The sequence below is a fragment of the Rhinolophus hipposideros genome (genome assembly GCF_964194185.1).
Source record: "Rhinolophus hipposideros genome assembly, chromosome: 10".
Taxonomy (NCBI): domain Eukaryota; kingdom Metazoa; phylum Chordata; class Mammalia; order Chiroptera; family Rhinolophidae; genus Rhinolophus; species Rhinolophus hipposideros.
In genome coordinates this window covers 45,215,508-45,238,082 of record NC_138056.1, presented here as the reverse complement: position 1 = coordinate 45,238,082, position 22,575 = coordinate 45,215,508, and the positions used below count along the sequence as shown (strand labels likewise).

Below are 22,575 nucleotides of genomic sequence, written 5' to 3'. Positions count from 1 at the left end.
TATATATTATATATATATAATGTATATATACATATATATGTATATATATAATATAATGAACTGATAGATTTAATGAATGAAATTTCCAAAGAATGTTGAAAGCACCACATATAATAAAATATGTATAGAAAAAGATGAGTTAAGAAAATGTTTAACTTTCAAGTAGGACTCAGAGAAATTATAAAGGCTTCAGATATTTCTGAGATCGAGCATAAAACATTCTCATTCACTTTTTCTCTACACATTACATAATCTTCATGTAAGAGCTGGCCTCTGGGGAGTGGTGGGGGGGGGGAAAAGTGTGCATTTTTAAGATTCCTTAACCTGGCAGTCAGAACTACCAGGGTAGACTGAAAAGGACTGAGATAACTCAAAATGAAAAAAAATCATTGGTTGAGTACATATATACAATGGAAAAAAATCCATTGTATACATGTACCACATCATTTATCCAATCATCTATTAAAGGACATGTGGGTACAGAGCCAGGAGTGCAGTTTCCAGGCTCTTGGCCTCACGTGGAAAGGTGCTGGCTTGGTAATAAACAGCCATCAACTGTGATTGGATGGCCATCAGCTGTGGCTAGTTGGCCATCAGCTGTAACCAGTGAGCCATTGGCCACTAATATAACTTCCGTGGCTACGCTAGTAGAAAATGGGGGCTAGCAAGGACAGATTGTGGATTGCGGATTTCAGAGAGGCGAATGCTGCCAGCGAGAATATAGTAGTATGACTCCCCTATCTATGGCTCCGTGGGTGTTCCTTTTTGGCCTCACCATGTCCTGCGTTCTTATGTGGGGAGCGGGACCAGAGACCCAGCATGCCACCCTGCATGACAGGACACTTTGGTGTTTATCATGTCTTGAACACCATGAATAATGCTGCAATGAACAAAGGGGTACGTATATCTTTACGGATAAATGTTTTCAGATATTTTGGGTCACTACCTAGAAGAGGAATTTCTGAGTCATATGATAATACTACTGTTACTTTTTTGAGGAACCAACATATGTTGGAACCTCAAATGTTGAGGTTCCTCAAAACCTCAAATGTTTTGAGGAACCAACATTTTCAATAGTGGCTGTACCAGTTTACATTCCCACCAGCAGTGTATGTGGGTTCCTTTTCTCCACTCCCCCTCCAACCCTTGTTATTACTTGTCTTGTTGATAATATTTATTTCCCCCAAAATAAGACCTAGCCGGACAATCAGCTCTAATGCATCTTTTGGAGCAAAAATTAATATAAGACCCAGTATTATATTATATTAATTATATCATATCATATCATATCATATCATATTATATTATATTACATTATAAAACCCAGTCTTATATTATAGTAAAATAAGACCAGGTCTTATATTAATTTTTGCTTCAAAAGACGCATTAGAACTGATTGTCCATCTAGGTCTCATTTTTGGGGAAACATGGTAGCCATTCTAACCAGAAAAACTGCCATTTGTAGCAACATGGATGAATCTTGAGATTATCATGCTAAGCAAAATAAGTCAGACAGAAAAAGTCGAGAACTATATTACTTCACTCCAATGTGGGATATAAAACTGAAAGCAAAAAATGAATAAGACAAAGAAACAAGAACTCATAGACAAAGACACCAGCTTAGAGGATAAGGGGGTGGGAGGGTGGTAGAAGAGAGAAGAGGGGGTCAAATACATGGTGATGGAAGGAGAACTGACATTGGGTAGTAAACACACAATGCAACATATAGATGATGTATTACACAAATGTACACTTGAAACTTATAAAATTTTACCAAGGCATGTCACCCCAACAAATTTAATAAAAATTTAAAATTAAAAAAACATTATTTTATAAAAGTGAAACATTTGGGGAATTAAAAGAAGGAAATTATTAAAAAAAAGAAAAAAAGGAAAAAGAATCATTGGAATCCCCAACCTATAAGCTTAAAAAGATGAAACGAAAACTTGTGCTACTTTAGAAAATGAATGATGACTCAGAGTATAGAGCCTAGATCCCACAGGGTAAAGCCAAAACCACTGAGAAAAAGAGCATTATTTTCATGGAGCAGGATAGGACCCCAATTCTAAAGCTGGCAACATGTGCCTTTGATTTCAGAACCAATAACTGTGTGTTCTATCTTTTTCTCTTTTTGGAATGAAGTTGGTTTTTGCAGTTATCCTATTGTTGTGTTAACATTATATGTTATCAATGTGAGAGGCAGATGACTTGTCTTTTCAGTTAATTTCCCTTTTCAAGGACAGGGGAACTTGTACTCCAAGAACTACACCCATGAAGCTTCAGCTAAGTCTGTATGACTTAGATGCTGAAATTCTGGATGAATATCATAACAGGATTAGACTTGGAAATTTGGAGGATGTTTAAGTGTATGTTGCATATGAGAGGAACTATGCCAGACTAGATTTGTCAAAGTGGTTATAACAGTATCTTCTAAACTCCATGTTTTTCTGCAATGTAACCACCAGGAAATGAGTCTACTTCCCAATCCCTTGAATTTGGTCAAGTCCTTTGACTTCTTTGAACAATAGAATACTACAGAAGTGATGCTGTGTAAATCTTGGATACAGACTATATCTGGCCTAGCAACATCTGCTTTTTATCTTTTGAAACCCTTAAACACCGGTAAGAAACCCAGGCTAATTTTATGGAGACTCCATGGGTAGGAATACTGAAGCAACAGGCTTGTCAGTGAAGAACACATATTGGATGACGTCCATCTTTATGAACCTTCAGAGAATCCAACCCAGCCCCTTTTTGCCATGCAACCATATGAGAACATGAAATGAGAATGTTAAATTGAGCCCAGTCAACACAAAACTCTAAAATTGGGGGTTGTTTGTAATGTAGCAAAAAGTAATCATAATTAGGAAGGGGAATTATACTTGACGGAACATATTGATCCATTGAAGGTAAAAGAACATCTCATACATAATATTCAGAAAGGAGTTGAAATTTTATTTTGAAAGGATCCTCAATGGAGAAGAATGTCAGCCAGGCTAAAAAAAAAAAAAAGCTTTTTTTCCCCACTCTTCCTTCCTCTTTCCCTCTTTCTGTCTGTCCTTTCTCTACCTCTTTTCTTTCCTTCCTTTCATCTTCCTTTCTTTCATTTTTAGTGCCTAAGCTGAATGTGTAAGTTCATGCATTCTTTTATGCTCTTGTTGCTTCATCAGAGAAGTTATGTGAAATGGGACTTGACCTATTTAACAAGTTTATTAAACTTGTGTTATATACCATTGAAATTCTAGAAACTATGAAAGCAAGTATAGACCAAAAATTCTTTTTAATGTGTAAAAATCATATAAAGAGGCAGTTCTCATATTGTATAATATGTGTTATATTTGAGAAAGGATAAGGAAACACTGGAGACCAGAGAAAATGAATGCCACATAGAGTGAAGAAAAAGAAAAGGTGGAGGCTAGGGAAGTATGTACAAGGTGAGTCCCAAAAGTTGATAAAAAGCATGTAGTAGTAGCATTCTGAGAGGAGTTGTTAATTATTTGAGCAAATTTATGTCTCTGAAAACTGGTACAGCCAAACTGTGAGGAGATTAATAGTGGTTTTACATAGTTATTGATGCAATTGATAATGCACATCAGTTACATGTGCATATATATGTTCTCATGAATGTATTCATATCTCAGGTGAGGTATATGAATATGTATAGATTTTAGTGTAATAGCATATTAAAAAGAAAGATAGTGAGCGATGTTTATAGACAAGTGAGATGATTGCAGATATGTATGTGAAAGAAAAAGCAGGTATATTTGTCTACGTTTATGTGAACTAAATATGACATGTGTGATGCTTGTTCTGGGTAGACCTAGAGATATCTAAATTATGAATATTAGGGATGGGAAGATTGGTGTTGTTTACATGTATAAATCCCTTAGTTTATGAGTTCATGTTTAATAACATTTTAAAAAATGGAGACAAGAGTTTTGCCCTGCTAACCTGCAGTATAAAAATCAATTTCTAGGCCTGGCCCTAGACCTTAAAGAACAGTCAAAATAAGAAGAATGGCAAGGCAGGCAGACCAATATCTGAAGTACAGGACAGATCATAGATATATGAATGTCAAAGAAACCTAAAGTCTCTGGCAGTACAAAAAGTGACAGGTTGATATTTGAGGACAGGTATTAAGGAAAACAAATCAAAGAAAGAGTCTCTTGAGAAGGATTGTGACTAAGAAATATCAAGGGAAAATGCCTCCCATATAGCATGAAGAATGAGCCAAAGTAGCACAAAATGTGTAGTTTATAAATAAAGCAGTCCGGTTTAGCTGGATTGATGCCTGTACTGCTATTTAGTGAAAATAAAGCACCTTATACTGCAGACTGGAGTCAAGACATGCAATAACTTGAATGCCAGGCTATGAAGTGAAGACTTTATCTTAAGAAACAGGCTGCTGAAGATTTTAAGTAGACAAAATCAGATATTTGGGAAATAAAACTCTAGCTGCAGTATTAATAGCATCTTTGAATATGAGAGAAATTTGATACGTGAAATTCTTAGTTAAAAGAATTTTGCAGTACAGAGACTGAAAATGATGAAAGTGTAAGATAGAAAAAAGATAGTGGAAATGTGCAGAGAAATCTTGGTCATTGGTTGATGAAGGAAAGAAAATAAAACTAATTAAATAATTTCAAGGTTTTACATTTAATGTGACTCAAGTAAAATAAACAAAAACGGGGAGTATAGAAGGATAGTCTACTTGGCAAAGAGGTTAAGAGTGTAGCTTGGAAAGCTTTAAGTTTTAAGGTGTATATAAAGAGTGGTTCACAAGGCTGTAACAATATATTTTCTGAAACACAGACATAATTCATGGTTTGTGACACAGATCTGGTGTCTTGAATTGTGAAAACATGAGGTTAGGCCGGTACAAGGGAAAAATGAAGTTAGAGAAAAACAGTTTCTTTAGTTTCTTTGTTTTTCATTGTAAAATGCTTTTCTATCAAATCCATTCTACGGTATATTGGTTCCATATTCTGACACTAACAGTAACTCTCTAAAGAAGACTGTTCTTTATTAAAAACTCTTCAGACAGAAAAGGAGCTCTTTACTCATTGATATGGTCATGGACACATTTATATATTCCCCTCCATTAAGATTACTTTCCATGATATATAATTTTGTATTGAAGTATCTGAAACATAAATATGAAAGAAAAATCATTAAATCACAAAAAATTAGGTTAATTATTTTTGCCTATATGTCTTCAGAATATATGCCTAAATTCATTTTACCTCATTTGAAAAAATGTGCTTCCAATTTATGTTATGTAATGCAATCAGATAAGCAATAACATTAACAACAAAATGTTCTCCTATGTTATTACTTGCATAAGCATTGGGGAGGGTTCAGGTTGTGAGGGTTTCATAACAACTACACTCTGATGGAACGAATTTGTCCCAGTTACATTCCCAAACTGACTGAGTCCTCCTCTTGCCTTGGTTATTCCTTTTCCCACGAAACCCCAAATCTGGCAGGAATTATCTCTACCTCCACCCTTACATGATTTTCAGCTCTATATACCAGGTCTCCTGTCCACCTCAGGTATTAACCTTGGTCTCCATGACAGTGCAGGATCCGCAGCACCCACTCTCGCATTTGCTTAGTCCGGGCCCCATATATCAAGGGGTTGAGCATGGGAGGCACCAGGAAGTAGAGATTGTCTATGATAATTTGTAGATGGGGAGCCATATGGTAACCTAAAATCTGGGCAAGGACAGAAAAAACAACAGGAGAATAAAAGAGAGCAATGACACAAAGGTGAGAGCCACATGTGCTGAGAGCTTTGCTCCGTGCCTCCCAAGAGGGAATCTGAAAGACAGCATGAAGGATCAGCCCATATGACAGAATGATGAAAAACAGATCAAATCCCACAGATGCTACAATAACCATGAGTCCATAGACAATGTGGTCAGAGATGTCTCCACAGGCTATCTGAACCACAGCCATGTAGGCACAGTAGGAGTAAGCAATGATGTGGGTTTGGAAGCTTTCCAGTCTTTTTGCCAGGATGGGCGCTGGGGTCAGCAATGTTGCTGCCCTTACCAGGATAACCAGTGACATCTTCACAAGCATGTTGTGAGAAAGAATGGTTGTATATCTCAGAGGATGCCAGATAGCCACAAATCTGTCAAAAGCCATGGCTGAGAGGATCCCAGACTCCATGACATAAAAGGAAGGGATAAAAAACATCTGTGTGAGGCAAACATTGAAGCTGATTTCTTTGGCATACATCCAGAAGACACCCAGCATGCGCGGCACAATGACACTGACCAGGGACAGGTCAACAACTGATAGCATGGCCAGGAGGAGAAACATGGGTTCATGAAGACCCTTCTCCACCCAGATGATACATAAGATGGTGGCATTGCCAATGACTGCGATGACAAAGACCAAAAAAAAAGGCACAGAGAACCAGTCATGGGAAGATTCTAGGCCAGGAATTCCAGCCAGGACAAATATCAAGGGCTGAGGAATGGAGTTGTTGCAAGAGGACATCCCACTCATAAGCTCCTCCAAGGTCTGATTCCTGGGGAGAAAGAAACAAGGGACACTTTGAAATTACTGCAGCATTTGCATTTAAAATGTCTGGTATTATAGCAGTTTATGGTGATAATCATAATTATATTTTATCAACTAATGATCAAATGAATGCTTCAGCTACTTGGGGTGAGGAGGGAGATAATCCTATGCTACTTTCTCTGCGAGGAGAAGTAGTCTTAGGAGTAAATTCTCAATAAAGGCATATCAGCTCCATAGTTTAGAATCTCCTGTGGTTCTGATCCCATTTAATATTAAATGTGTATAGTCCTGTAGGACTTTTTTCTCCCAGATAGCAGAACCCAGCAAGAGACACAATATTTTTATGTTAAAGGCAGGAGGTGGGAGTGTGCACAAGCAAGAAAGCATGGTTTTCACTAAAGACGAAGTTGAATTTCATCATCCCAGGGTCCTCAATCCTTGAGATTCGTCTTGGTGTTTTTGGATTCTTCTCTGGAGTGTTTATTGACTTTGACAAAGAACCTAGGAAAACTGCTGAACTTGTAACAGAAAAGCATGATTGTATTCTTAAATACAGATATTTTGGATCACAAAAGTGGAATCAAAAAATGCTTCAATAAATAATAATTTAGTATTTTTCCCGATTATTCTATAAAGTATGTATATGAAATGGGTAAAAGTAAAGGTAAATTAATAGTCTTCTGTGTGTATATATGTATATTTATATGTTTTTGTATGGAAAGCATAGTTTAGAGGTTAATTGTAATACATATTTCTATAGGAATAAGACTCTTGTATTTGTTAAATATTTTAAACTATGTAACTATTATGAATAGAAATACACATTTACAAATTTATAAACTATTTGATGAAAGCTATAAATTAAACAGCATACTTAATCAATACATTAAAAGTAGAAACCAAACAAACTTATAATAAATACAAAAATAAGTTATAGAAATAAGATTTTTCTGTAATTACCATGATTGAAATTAAATTTCACTCTTTGCTCCAGATTTTGTTAGAAACATTCCAAATTTATGATAGTTAAAAGATAATCACAGAAAAAGAGAAGTTTCAATAAAAGCTTAAAATAAAGGTTGAAAAATGTAATATAAAATTGCTTTTAAAATAAAAGTACAGTAATATTAATATAGGGTCCTTTTTGTTTTAGTTGTTGATGAACTTAGATTTTTTTGTCTTTTTTGCTAATTAATTTACTGTAAAGAATTAAGAGCCTAAAATACAGTGGTATGTCTGCTAAAATACTGTAGCAGAATACATCACAAAATCGAGTTATCAAGATCTAAGTATTTCATATATCAACTGCATTTGGCAAAAGGCATACCATAGCTGAATGATAGGCAGGTCTGCAAGGTAACTTGGAATAGTGAAAATAGCAAGGTCTTTGAGATAACACATGTCTAGGATACAACCTCAGCACTGTCACTTATTTTATGTGACTTGACCAAGTTGTTTAAGGCTTTGAACCTCATTTCCTCATCTCAAAAGTAGGATGAGGCTTACCTTACAAAATTGCAATGAGGATTAAATCCATTATTAAATCCCAACATTGTATAAAAGGTGCAATGTTCCTAGCACAGATCTTTGAAATTTTTGGTGCTCTAAAAATGCAAATGTATTCTTTTTCTATGAAGTACAAGGTGTAGGTGAGCTATGCAAAAAATACTATTCTTTTTGTTTTTTGTGTTTCTAGAAAAGAACTATAAATAGAATAATGAATATTTTTGAATTGACACCATGAGGAAGAATATTTGATGGTCCTAGTAATTTTATCCTCAAATATTTTTAGATTCATTACGTTCTATAGTGAAAAAAAATTTAGTGTCACCAGAGACAGATACCTGGTTAAACAAAGAATGATTTAAAAAAAATTAAAAGTTCAATGGGGGAAGAATCCCATCACAAACTCAAACAGAAAAGATAGCCCTGTGAAACCAGGAGCTCATTATCAGGTAGAAATTAAATGATAATCTACCAGTAATATTGCAGATAAAATTTTTCCATGTGGTGGTAACATTAGAATATTATTAGAGCTTTAAGCAACATCTGAACTATCAAGAATAATTGCCAGTATCAACTATATCAACATGAATTACAAGTACAGACAACTTCAATTTAGGTATAAAAATTAGAGAGGTACTTATTTTCTAAAGAAACTCACTGTACATTTTAAAAATTGTAAATCCCAACTGTGGACTTAGAAGGATTGGTAACTGGTATGTGGATAAAAAGATTTGAGAATCTCTTTTTCTTACATGACTTTGTATCCCAGGATTTTCTACTCTTTTTTTGCCCCCTCTTTTTCTCCTTTTTCCTAGAGTAGTACCTGTAGCTGGGTGTGAATCCAGTCACAGCGGGACTGGGACCAGCCAAGCAACTGTCTTCTTGAGGTGTGGGGAAAATCTGTTGATGTCCAGAATAAGATGGAGTGTTTGAGCTGGAGGCGGATTTATGCTGTTCTGTCCTTGCTCTCCTGGGTCCTTAGTGGCCTCTCTGTTAGGCAAAGTGCTTTGCTTAGCTTGAATATTCTGGAATACAAAGCCTAGTGTCAGTCACTGAGGATAGCACATGTGGCTAAGAATAGATGTTTAGGAGCTCTGCAAAGTTGTTGGTGTGTTGAGGGAAGTGGAATGGTATGGTTTAGGAACTCTAGAGAGATGAGTAAGGATTGGGAATAATTTAAGATGGAAATGAAAGAATGCCTGGAGTAACAGAAGGCAGAGCTGCTTGCAGATATGATTATATATAAATTGTTATAGCATGCTTCAAAATCAATAGCTTAAATTATTTAACTTCCTTGAGACCTCCATCAGCAAAACTTAAACTGAAATTATGAGCCTTGATTTCATAAACGCAGTTAGGATTCACAAAATCCTGGGGAAAAAGTGCATGTACTCAATAAAATCCTGACTAAATTATTACTATTTTTTTTTTGTAAATAAAACACATAAAAAGAAACATAGTTGAACTTAAATCAGGAGCAAGAGAGAAGAGCTCTAGAAAAAATATTGCTTTCGGGGTGACTGAAATTCAGAAAGACTTTTGGCAGAAGTCAGAAGCTCAACTTGAGAGTAAATGTATATAAAAGGAAGAGAGAAATTTAAGAAAGTTTTAAGAACTTTATTGGAGAAAGTGGTCAAATGTAAACATCCTGAAGATAGTGATTGGAGTTCTATTTGTTCACTATTATTTCTCTGGAGCCTGGCAAATTCCAGGTCTTCAAATATTGTTAGACGGATAAATGCACACACACACACACACACACACACACACACACACAGGTTCTTCATCGATCATCCACTCTAAACTCTAATAGAATAATAATGCAAAGGTAGGCATGTGGAAGTTGTCATTTAGCCCTATCTCACATCCTAAAGTATGTTCAAGGTTCTCAAATTGATTTAATTATTTCCATCATGATTGCTACCAACCTGCATAAAATTATTATCATATCGTCCTTGAAAACTTTTATAACCTCCTGAAAGTTCTTCTTCATTCATTCATGCTGTAGTTTGTCCCATCTCATTTTCCTCATTGCAGCCACAGTGATCTTTTTAAAACACAAGCCTGACCATGTCACTCCTGTACACAAAACCTACATTGTCTTCCTCTTGTTTTTAGGGTAAAGCTGAGAATTTTTGGCATGCCCTACCCACCCCTGCATGCTACTACCCCAGACTTACTTATCTACTTTTCACTTCGTTCTCTGTACTCTAGCTCACAAAATGGACTTCCTTCAGTTCTTGAAATGTTTGATCACCCTTCCTATCTTAAGATCCACACATGTTCACACATCCTGTTCTCTCCTTGTAACATCACTACCCCATTTCATGATCACTTTTTCTTTTCTCAGCTAGTTAACTCCCATTCAGTACTCAAAGAAATATCATTTTTGAAGAAGCTTTCCTTAGTCCCCTCTAGACTAGATCATAACCCCACGTTATGTGCCCTTATAGAAATCTGTATTTCTACTCGATAGCACTTAATACCCAGTGTAATTATGCATTTGAGCATCATTTGATCATGTCACCTCCCCCAGATTGTAAACTCCCTGGAACATAAACTCTTTTCTGTGCATGTTTTTATTTTTTTTCTTAAAATATAACTAACGTACAATATTGTATTAGTTTCAGGTGTACACCATAGTTACTCAACATTTATACACCTAAAGAAGTGATCGCCATGATAAGTCTAACAACCATCTGACACTGTACCACTGTATCACAATACCGTTGACTGTATTCCTTATGCGGCACATTATGTCCCCATGATGTATTTGTTTTATACCTGGGAATTTGAACTTATTTCCCTTCACCTTTTTCTCTCCTTTTTTAATTTTTAAATTAAAGTTGACATTCAATATTATTTTATATTAATTTCAGGTGTATAGCATACTGGTTAGACATTTATACAATTTAAGAATTGATCCCCCTGACTAGTCTAAGACCCACCTGGCACTATACACGGTTGTTATTATACTATTGATTATATTCCCTATGCTTTACTTTATATCCCTATGACTATTTTGTAACTACCAATCTGTACTTCTTAGTCTCTTTTCCTTTTTTACCACCTGCAACCCCCTCCCATCTGACAACAATCAAAATGTTCTCTGTATCTATGAGTTTGTTTCTGTTTTGTTTGTTTCTTTATTTTGCTCTTTAGATTCCACATATAAGCAAAATCACATTGCATCTGTCTTTCACTGTCTGTCATACTCCACTCAACACAATACCATCAAGGCCCATCCACGCCACTGCACGTGGCAAGAACCCATTCCCTTCCATGGCCAAGTAATATTCCATTGTATATATGTATTACCTGCTCTTTATCCATTTATCCATCAGTGGACACCCAGGTTGCCTCCACGTCTTGGCCATTATAAAGAATAAGTGAATGAACTAATCGGAAACAGTTTTGGGGACAAAGAGGAAAAAACCGAGAGTTGTTAGATGGGGGGGGTGGGGATAAGGGGAAAGGTGAAGGGATTAGGAAGCAGCTGGTAACCACAAGATGGCCTCAGGGTTTTTGAAAATTAATTTGGGGAACGTATTCAATAATGTTGTAAAGATTTTGTTGAGTATCCGATGGACATGTGTCCTATTTGGGAGACCACCTCAGGGATACTGAGGATGACTGATCATGGCATTGTACACCAGAAGCTAAACATTAATGAATGCCAACTATAATTTTATATATATAATGTGATGGCTCGGTGCGAGGTCGGAGGGACAGTGGATGGGGGGAGGAGGGTTCACAGTGTGAGGGATATAAATGATGAACGTCTAAGTATTACCTTGTCTTGTACACCTGAAACTAATAAATTAAAATAAAACAACAACAACAACAACAAAAAAACAACAACAGCAAGAAGGTCCAGACTTGGCAATTCAACTTCAGGCAACCTCTAACAGATTGGCAATAGTCTCAACATTTACATTTCCCTAGGGATTATCTTCTCTTTAGCATGGGAGAAATTTGTTTCTACACCTAAAGTCACTGTCATTTTCCTTCATTATCTTACAAAAAGATTATCAAACCCTTCCTTATTTTTTATTACATTTATTGGTGTGACATTGGTTAATTAAATTACACAGGTTTCAAGTGTACAATTCTATAATACATCATCTGTATATTGCATTGTGTGTTCACCACTCAAAGTCAATTCTCCTTCCATTGCTATATATTTGGCCCTCTTTATCCTCTTCTGCTTCCCCCTTACCCTCTGGTAACCACTAAACTGTTGTCTGTGTCTGTGAGTTTTTGCTTGTTTGTCTTGTACGTTTTTTGCTTTCAGTTTACATCCTATATATCAGTGAAATCATATGATTCTTGACTTCTTGTGTCTCACTTATTTCACTTAGCATGATAATCTCAAGATCTACCCACGTTGTCACAAATGGCCATATTTGATCTTTTCTTATGGTTAAATAGTATGCCATTGTGTGTGTGTGTGTGTGTGTGTGTGTGTGTGTGTATGTGTCACATTGTCTTTTTCCAATTATCTATTGAAAAACACTTTGCTTGTTTCCATGTTTTGGCCATTGTGAATAAAGCTGCAATGAACAACGGGTTACAAATGTCTTTATGGATAAATGTTTTCAGAATTTTTGGTAGACATCCAGAAGAGGGATTGCTGGGTCATATAGCAATTCTGTTCCTAATTTTTTGAGGAGCCTCCATACTGTTTTCCATAGTTGCTGTACCAAATTACATTTCCACCAGTAGTGTATACAGGTTCCTTTTTCTCCACAACCTCTCTAACACTTGTTACTACTAGTCTTCTTGATAATAGCCATTTTAACAGATGTGAGGTGATATCTCATTGTGGTTTTGATTTTCATTTCCCTAATAGCTAGTGAAGTTGAACACTTTTCATATATTTGTTGGCTGTTTGTATGTCTTCTTGGGAGAATTGTCTGTTCAGGTCCTCTGCCCATTTTTTAATTGGATTGTTTGTTTTTTGTTGTTGAGTTGTATGAGTTATTTATATATTTTGTATATTAACCCCTTATCAGAGGTGTTGTTTGCAAATATCTTCTCCCATTTGGTTGGCTACCTCTTTGTTTTGGTGATGGTTTCTTTTGCTGTGCAAGAGCTTTTTAGTTTAATAAAGTCCCATTCATTTATTTTTGCTTTTATTTCTCTTGCCTTTGAAGTCAAATTCATAAAATCCTCTCTTAACTCAAAGTCCATAAGTTTAGTACTTATGCTTTCTTCTATGTAATTTATTGTTTCAGGTCTTATACTTAGTTCTTCGATCAATTTTGAGTTTATTTTGGTATATGGTGACAGATAGCAGTACAGTTTCATTTTTTTCCAATGTGGCTTTCCAATTTTTCTAGCACTATTTGTTGAAGAGGATTTTCTTTTCTCCTCTGTGTGTTTTGGCTCCTTTGTTGACAATTATTTGTCCATATATATGTGGGTTTATTTTTGGGTTCTCAATACTATTCCATTGTTCTCTGTTGTTGTTGTTGTTGTTTTTTCTGCCAATGCCATGCTGCTTTGATTATTGTCACTTTGTAGGATAAATTGAAGTCACAGAGTATGATACCTCCAGCTTTGTTCTTTTTTCTCAGGATTGCTTTGCCCATTTGGTGTCTTCTGTGATTTTTTACAAATTTGATGATTTTTTGTTCTGTTTCTGTAAAACATGTCATGGGGATTTTGATGGGGATTGCATTAAATCTATATATTGCTTTGATAATACAGGCATTTTAACTCACAGTGGCCAACACATAGAAACAATGAAAGTGTCCTTTGATAAATGATTGGATAAAAAAGATGTGGTACATATATACAATGGAATATTACTCAGCCATGAGTAAAGATGAAATACTGTCATTTGTGACAACATGGATGAATCTTGAGAATATCACAGTAAGTGAAATAAGTCAGACAGAAAATATGATTTCACTCATATGTAGTATATAAAACAGAAAGCAACAAATGAACAGAACAAACAAGCAAACACTCATAGACACAGGAAACAGTTTAGTGGTTACCAGAGGGTAAGGAGGGTTGGTAGAAGTGGGGAAAATATATGATGATGGAAGGAGAGCTGACTCTGGGTGGTGATCACTCAATGCAATATAGATAATGCACTATAGAATTGTACACTTGAAACCTATGTAATTTTACTAACCAATGTCACTCCAATAAATTTAAAATAACATATATAAATACGTAAACAAATAAAGTGTAATAATCAGTGACAGAGTCAGCCACATAGTTAGTACCTTTTGTATTGCATTGGACTGTCTTTCTACTGTGGTGCTTGGCAAAAGGCAATGGAAAAAGACAGGTAAAATGACCCAGAATGCAAGAAGAATAAATGGAATCAGTGTTCCTTTTAGCATTAAAAAAAAAATTATACACATATTTTGCCCTTTCTGAGATTTAGTTTTCTCAGAAACAGAAAGCAAACTCCATTTTTTAAAAATTTTATTTAATTTTTAGAAATAATTTTAATCTTATAGAAAACAGATTCAGTAATTTTTGAAAGCCCCCAGATGCTGTCATATGAATCCAGTGATTATAATCCATTGGATTAAATGTATCATAATAATTATTTAGTGTATACTATTTATTTAAATGTAAAAAAAATGTAACTCACTGAGGTGTAGCTACTTATGAGTTATGGTATCAGGAAACAAATAACACAGTTTCTTAATTTTTATCTAGAATGCTTTTCGATATGTAACACTAAATTTCCTTATAACTCTGAAACTATCTAGCACATGGCTGTACATAGAGTCGTACAAAAAACACTTGCAAATTTAATTGAATTTTCTTAGTTCACATGTCTTCACTTGTTCAAAGACAAAACATAAATAAAGGGGAAAAAGAAGACTTTATAGCTTCCAATATTTGTATAGGTTTTAATAATAAGTGATGTATTTTCAAACATTCTAGCTATTGCAGGAACTGTGCCTCGAGCAGTTTACTACCTGTAAGAATCAACACTATGCTTTGTGTAAAAGAGGCACTTAATTACTATTGAATATATTCATGGTAAAGAAATGAATCAAGAACCAAAAAAATGAATCATTAAATAAAGAATGACTAGTTGGATATTTTTTTTTAAATCTTGGAGGAAAATATTTGACCTGTCATAAGCTCACATTTCATATAATAAAAGAGACTTTACTAGCATAAAATTAGAATTTCAAATTTCAGACATGGAGTGTATTTAGAATTTCCATGACCCTATTTCTACTTGCTGTTTCTAATTCAACAATGTCTGTCCCCACCCCTCTTTATCCTATTTCTTGATTCTACTTTTATTTACCTCTCTCCTTCAGCACATTCATCTTGATGAAAAAGATATCAACTAAAAATAAAGCAAGATATGTGAAGATCAAAATTAGATAATATTGAGTGTAACAAATAAGTAAAATAAAACTGAGAAGAAAAAGAAATATTTTGAGGAGGATGTAAACATTACCATCAACTCTACATTGTGTAAGTAACATTTAATTATTTATAAACATCTTTAAAATGTTCAAGACCTTCAAATACAAAATTTATATTTTAACCTATGGATGCTGAACACACCTTTCCTAATGCTTGTGCTCAAAAAAAAGAAATAAGAGAAAAGAAAGAAAAGTTTTATCAATTTTTTTATGAATAGAAATATATTGAAACTATTGCATTTTAGATTTTGTATTTCACATTCTAGTAAAACTATTTTAAAAGGATATCTACATAGATAACTCAAATTTTGAGTTTACAAATTATTATTTATTATACTAGCTCCTAAAATTTATTACTAGAGTTACATTATATACATAAAAAATATTTTTCCAAAAACATTTTGAAGACACATATTCTCAAAACTGAGGTAATTCTTCCCAGCAAAATATAGTTGGTGAAGAAATAAGTGATTAAAAATATGGATGAATGAGTGAATGAATGAATGAATGGCGAATTTGTATTATGAATTTAGAACAGAAGTATCATCTTATTTTTGGAAAATTAATGAAGACTAGAGTTCCAGCAAGGAGCTAGTGATCCTAAAACAAGAAACCCTTTTGTTCCTGCGTAGAATTACAATATGATTGAGGCTTCTATCTCATTTGTATATGGATTTATAAATTAGGAGACACTCTTACTCATATTACCTTGTTTGATAAAGTCATGCATATTCATTTGACTTCTGAAAGCATTTGCTTTTTTCCCGCAGAATCTGTAAGATTCAGAAGCCCAAATAATAATTTATTTTTGTATTCCAACCCTCTATCATTAAGCAAAAATGCAATGTAATTCTTCTCATAATGTAAAATGCTATCCTTTGGATTATGCATCAGTCATCTTTATGCTATAGAAGGCCTGTTGTGGCAAAACATGATAAGAAAAAAATAACAGAGAAGATCACTATCCCCTTCACCATCTGTGTTTGACATTTCCTTCTATACAAAGTATTGCTGCAAAATACTTCAGTATCCCACTTAGTAATTCAGTCATTCAATCTAATAACTCAAACAATAAAAACACAATTTCCTTTAAAAAAACCATGTGGATAATAAACTGATAACACATAGACTCTAGAAACAGCCATATGCATTTATAAAAAGAATGATCTAAATATTTTCAAGACAAGTCAATCCAATTAATTCAATCACTAGACTACGTATATGTTTATATGATATTCATGCTGCACTTTTTTATTGTATGATGCCAGGGAAATATTTTAGCTCTTTTTTAAATCAAGAGGTGAATATTTTCTAGTGGAGAAAGAAATTATGACTGATAGGTTTATAGATGATAAAGTATGTCCCAGGCACTATAGAAAGCAATTAGCAAGAACATTTGGTGTGGGTAGACCTAAATGAGGAAAACCGCATATGCTTACATAGGAGAGCCAAATGAATTCAGTGAACATAATTCTGACTACCTGTCATGATTTCCTTGTTTTTAGAATTGTTCTGACACAATTTCATCCCCATGAAATCAAACTATTAAAGGAATAACAGATTGATCCAGGTTTAGCAATCTGACCCAATCTACATAGGGCAATTATATTTTTTGTTCCATAATCATTGCTGCAGGGACAGAATACTGTCACTAAATACTGCTGGGACAGGATAGTGTCACCGAATCCATTAGAGAAGTCCATGCTCTGCTGCTGTTGACATCCTATCGCAGCCTGTCTTTTGTCCTTTCTGAGTCATAGGTATTCAAATTATCCTTGGATGTCATGACATAACTCAGCTCCTGCTTTTTTGTTTACTTGACTAACCAAATTATATTTCTATTGTGTGCAATCAAAAGAATATTTATTACACTAAGGTTTATAGGAGATATGAAATAGATATTTTCTGGGAACTAAGGGAAAAGTTTTTGAGAGGAAAAAAAGAAATACTTTAACTGCATCCTACATAATATATAAAGACATGTCAAGAAGTTTGTTACATACAATAATTAGCATTTATTGTTTGATTAGTTAAAATATTATCTATCAAACAAATATTTATCAAATCATTTGTATATTCTGGGTCCTCTGGATGTAATAATAAGGCAGGAATCAGAACTAATCTGGAGTTTACATTTTGTCCTGTGTGTAACAAAATGACACAGCAGAGGCATTGTGTGTTATAAAACAGATATTTAAATCCCCTATGCTGTTACAGTGACATTCCACTGATGATTACCTTAATATGCTGAGATATTCCTTGATGGAATCTGAGCAGTTCTTTTGGTTTCCTGTTTACCAATGTTAGGAAGATAGCACTTAGAAATATGAATATTTTAAGCTTTATCCATAGGTTAGGTGTCCTGGAAATCGATCTGCCCAGATTAATATAGATATGACACTTAATCCTGGTCCTCTATCCTGGAATCCCCCGTTCCTTGTTGCTTCGGAATGCTTGGGTCATTTTAGTTGGTTACAGAGCCCTCGCACTTGCATCCTTATCTCTTTTGTCTTTACCCCGTAAACAATGGGGTTCATGGTAGGTGGTACCAGTAAGTAGAGGTTTGCCAGGAGGATAAGGACATGCCTGGGCACCTGGTTTCCAAAGCGATGGGTAAAGAAAGAAAAGAAGGCCAGAGTATAAAATATCAAGATGACACATATATGAGCTCCACAGGTTCCAAAGGCCTTTGTCCGGGCCTCCCTAGAAGGTAGTCGGAAGACTGTTCTCAGGATTACCCAGTAGGACAACGAAATGAAAACAAAGTCCAGCCCTGTGGTGAGGAGAGCAGCAGTGAGCCCATAAACACTATTAAGGGTAATGCTATTGCACGCCAACTTGGCGATGCCCATGTTCTCACAGTAGGTATGGCGGATGATGTTGCTCTGGCAGAAGTGCAGACGGAGAATGAGGAGGACACCAGGGGTAACTACAGCCACACTCCGAGCCACCAGAGTCAGTGCCACCTTGCTAATGAGAGAGCCTGTAAGTAGGGTTGCATAGTGGAGTGGTGCACATATAGCCACATAACGATCAAAAGCCATGACCAGTAGAACAGCAGATTCAGAGAGAAACAATGCATGAACAAAAAACATCTGTGTGAGACATGCAGGAAATGTTGATGGGGAAGGGCCCTGCCAGAAGATGAGAAGCATTTTGGGCACTGTGACAGTACAAAGGAGGACATCATTGAGTGCCAGCATGGCAAGGAAGAGATACATGGGTTCATGGAGGTTCCTGTCCCAGGCTACTACTGCCATAACCAGGCCATTGCCTATTAGGGCCAAAAGGTACATGAAGCTGAAAGGAATGGAGAGCCAGATTTGGAAGTCTTCTAATCCTGGGACTCCAGTCAGCAGAAAGGCTGTGAGGTGAGTGGATGTATAGTTGGATGTTGTCACAGAGAAATAGCCAAAATCTGTTACATAAAAAACAGTGAGAAAAGAGCGAGAGTAAACGATAGTAGAAAATGAGTATTTATACCTTCATACTAAGTCCTAAACATTTTTTTTGGCATGATGAAGTATGATAACCACATAATTTGCATGTATAAGTTTTAAACTTTTAACTATATTATTGTATAATTTTTGCCTCTCTAAATTGATAATAAATCCTTAAATTTAAAAAATGTTAATTTTTCTATTTCTTTTTCCTCCATAACAGTGGATAGAAGATAACAGTGGATAGGAGAGAATTAATATTCTATTACTCAATGGACAAACTTAATGGGAGGAGATAGGTCCGTTAGTAGACTGGAGTTACCATGAAGACTCTAATTCTTGTTTACCATCTTGAAGGTGTGAAATATGTTCCATTGGCTTAATTTTTCTACAATAAAAAAAAAAGTTTTATTCATCTGTCTCTCATTTGAACTCTTGAAGATAATGGGTGAATTAACATGAAATTTAAACTGTTATGCGAAAGTTGTAATATTATTTATACCTTAATAAGCACTAACTCTTAAGCATCATGAAATGGAGTTAAAAAAGACAAATAAAAATTCAGAGTACAGAATGTTCTCATTCAGAACAAGGAAGTCATTGAAGAATGTCAAGACTCATAATTAATCAATACCTATCATTGAAAGAGACTTCTACAGAACAGTGGCCAATTTTCACATTCATCAACAAAAGAACAAGATCTAACTTTAGCAACTTTTTAAAAATAGCCATTCTTACTTTTAATATATCAAATAAATATAAAGTAAAAAATAGCTTTTCTTTAAGAGATGCCTCAAATATAAAATTATTTATTATCAGACTCACAAAAAATTAATTCAATTAGTCAAGTTTGTAATCAAATACAGTACTTTTGGTAAAGGCACCATGCATGCTTATAAACAATTTTTGAATGAACATCTTAGGAAGTTTCAAAGTTATGTATAATAAATGCTGTTTCATCTGAAGAAAGCCACCAAAATCTAGAATCCGCATGGCTCCAGTTTTCATGTGGAGATGTCACACCATCAAGTAGATGGAAAACTACATTGCATTTCAAGATCTCCTCCTATCATTCCTTGAGTTAATTGAAATCCTTTTCAAATATACCAACCCTTAACAATGAAGGATACATTTTTACATTATCAACACTATCTTATTCTCCCTCACACTGTCTTCTTGTCTCCTTTCTCTCTCTCTCTCTCTCTCTCTCTCTCTCTCTCTCTCTTTCTCTCTCTCTTTCTCTCTCTCTTTCACACACACACACACACACACACACACACACACACAATTCAGATGAGGAAAAAGACAAAATTTCTCATCAAAAGGCAAATACATAGAATAGACAAAGTGGCTTTTAATGAAATTCCAAAAGAGAGGTTTTTTTTTTAATGGTTATTTTGTAAAATATATGGAGGTATAACCACATGTTTTTTTTTAGCCTTGTGAAACTTAGGCTTGTGAGATTGGTTGTCTCCCAGCAGTGCCTGGGTTTGTTGTGCAACCACCAGGCACAGAAAACACGAGCATATTTAAATATAAGACATACCACATATCAACACAGGAATAGACAATATAGCAGTATTGGTAAAAATAATAATTGCAAATATTTATCACTGCTTACAATGTGCTAAACATTTTCCTAAAAGCTATTCTAACCACTTTACATGGGTCATCCAATCTAATTGTCACAACTACTATATGAAGTGGCTATTGTTAGTATCCCAGTTTTACATAGAGGAAACTCAGGAACTGAAGGACTTCCCCAAGGTCACATCTCTAATCAGTATGTAAAGCCTGTTTTAAAACCCAGAAATGTTAATTGCATAACCCACAGTTTTAACCCTTAAATTATTCTAATTTACCTTTTAGGTACATGATTTTTTTAAATCTTGGGGAACATAAAACGGCAGATCTTGAATTTCCTCTTAGTGATAATCTTAGGTCTTAACTCTTAGGTCTGACCCTGTAGCTTATAAGAATTCAGAGAAGATGTATTCTCTGTATTGTATATATTCATCTGTATTGTACATCAATATTTATAAAAACTCAAGGCAAGGCATCACCTCTGGGCCAAGAAATCTTTTGGGTATTTTACATACTAAGTGACTGCTTTAACACCTGAGACCCATAGTCAGTATTTGTCTTTCATAATAACAATTCATGTATATGGATGTAGCACCTTAATTAGGAGAGGCATATATAAGCTATGGTTATAAGCCCTGATTTTTGGTGTAGCTTATACATGATGAAATTAAGGAAAAGTACACACTTACTAGTAATCAGAAGGAGTTTAACGGATAATGCATACTCGTGGAGAAAACAAAAATTGGAATATTAAACATGGAATAGCCAGAAAAGTGAGACAAACTTATTGCAAATGTTAGAGAATACCAGGAAAATAAGATTTCTTTAGTGGAGATAAATAATTATGACGCTACTCAGTAGCTGGAGGTGTAAATCAATGCAGGCTGTTTTCATATGTAATTTTATTTTCAAAATTAATTATATGTGTACCCTCATGAATTTCTAAACTCTGAAATATGTATGTACATGTATGTGTTTGTGTGTGTGTATATATATCTCCATGATAATGTGCACCATGAGTGCAACATGTTTCCCAAAGTGATAAATAATGGGTATCCTCAGCATAGGGACGCAGACCATCAGCACAGCACAGATGTGGACAACACAAGTGTTAAGGGCCTTGAATTGTTCTTACCCGGAGGCAATGTCTAGCACAGTGACAGAGTGACAGAGTGAAAAAAGAGAACGAGTACGGAGTCTGCTCCAAAGGTGATGAAAATTAGGATGAGACCATAGATACTATTGCTGCTCTGGTCAGAACAGGAGAGCTTGATCATAACTACGTGTGTGGGCAGTGTGAGTGGGAGAGCACATTATCCTTCCAAAACCTCAGTCACTTAATGAGAAAGGTTCCTGAGAAGATGACAGCCACAGCCTATAGCAAAGGGCCCATACTTATCTTGGCAATGGTGGAATTTGTCAAAACAGTAGTGTGTGCTGCAGTGGTCAGGCACCTACATCATCCACTGCAGGGTACACTACTATTTTTACAAATTCCACCACTGCCAAAATAAGTGTGGGCCCTTTACTATGGATTGGGGCTGTCATCTTGTCTATTGCATTGTTTTGTACACTTGAAACTAATAAAAAAAAAAACCCAAACAGTGAGTGGGTTGGAGATGGGCACATAGCAGTCAAGAGCCATGGTAAAAAGGATGACTGACTCCATTAAGGTAAAAACATAGATGAAGAACATCTTGATGAGGCAGGCATCAAAGTCTATTTCACTGGGTGGTGAACACTCACTGCAATATACAATGTATTATAGAATTGTACACCTGAAACCTATGTAAATTTACTAATAATTGTCATCCCCAATAAACTTTAATTAAAAAATAAATTTAATATAAAATAAACTATTTTTAAAGAAAAATAAAAATAAAATCAACACTGCCACAGTTAGAAAAAAAATATTTAAAATCTTTGACCAACTGATCCACTTCCAGAATTTTTTTTTTTTTTTTTTTTAATTTATTTATTGGGGTGACAATTGTTAATGAAATTACATAATTTCAGGTGTACAATTCCGTATTACATCATCAATAAATCCCATTGTGTGTTCACCACCCAGAGTCAGTTCTCCTTCCATCACCATATAT

The 22,575-nt window shown here is 35.0% G+C and overlaps 2 protein-coding genes across 2 annotated transcripts; both read right to left on the bottom strand.

Annotated features, from left to right (window-relative positions):
* Positions 1-5,556: 5,556 nt before the first annotated feature.
* LOC308503417 (olfactory receptor 52D1-like) lies at positions 5,557-6,507 on the bottom strand (the record flags this gene model as incomplete). The annotated part of the gene is made up of 1 exon (XM_081062714.1): positions 5,557-6,507. One exon carries the CDS (start codon positions 6,505-6,507, stop codon positions 5,557-5,559), a length of 951 nt encoding a protein of 316 aa, XP_080918840.1.
* An 11,404-nt stretch (positions 6,508-17,911) lies between these two features.
* LOC308503416 (olfactory receptor 52Z1P-like) lies at positions 17,912-22,024 on the bottom strand (the record flags this gene model as incomplete). Its single annotated transcript, XM_081062713.1, has 2 exons — positions 17,912-18,870; positions 21,931-22,024. The coding sequence occupies 2 exons, from the start codon at positions 22,022-22,024 to the stop codon at positions 17,912-17,914; spliced, it is 1,053 nt and encodes a 350-aa protein (XP_080918839.1).
* Positions 22,025-22,575: the final 551 nt, after the last annotated feature.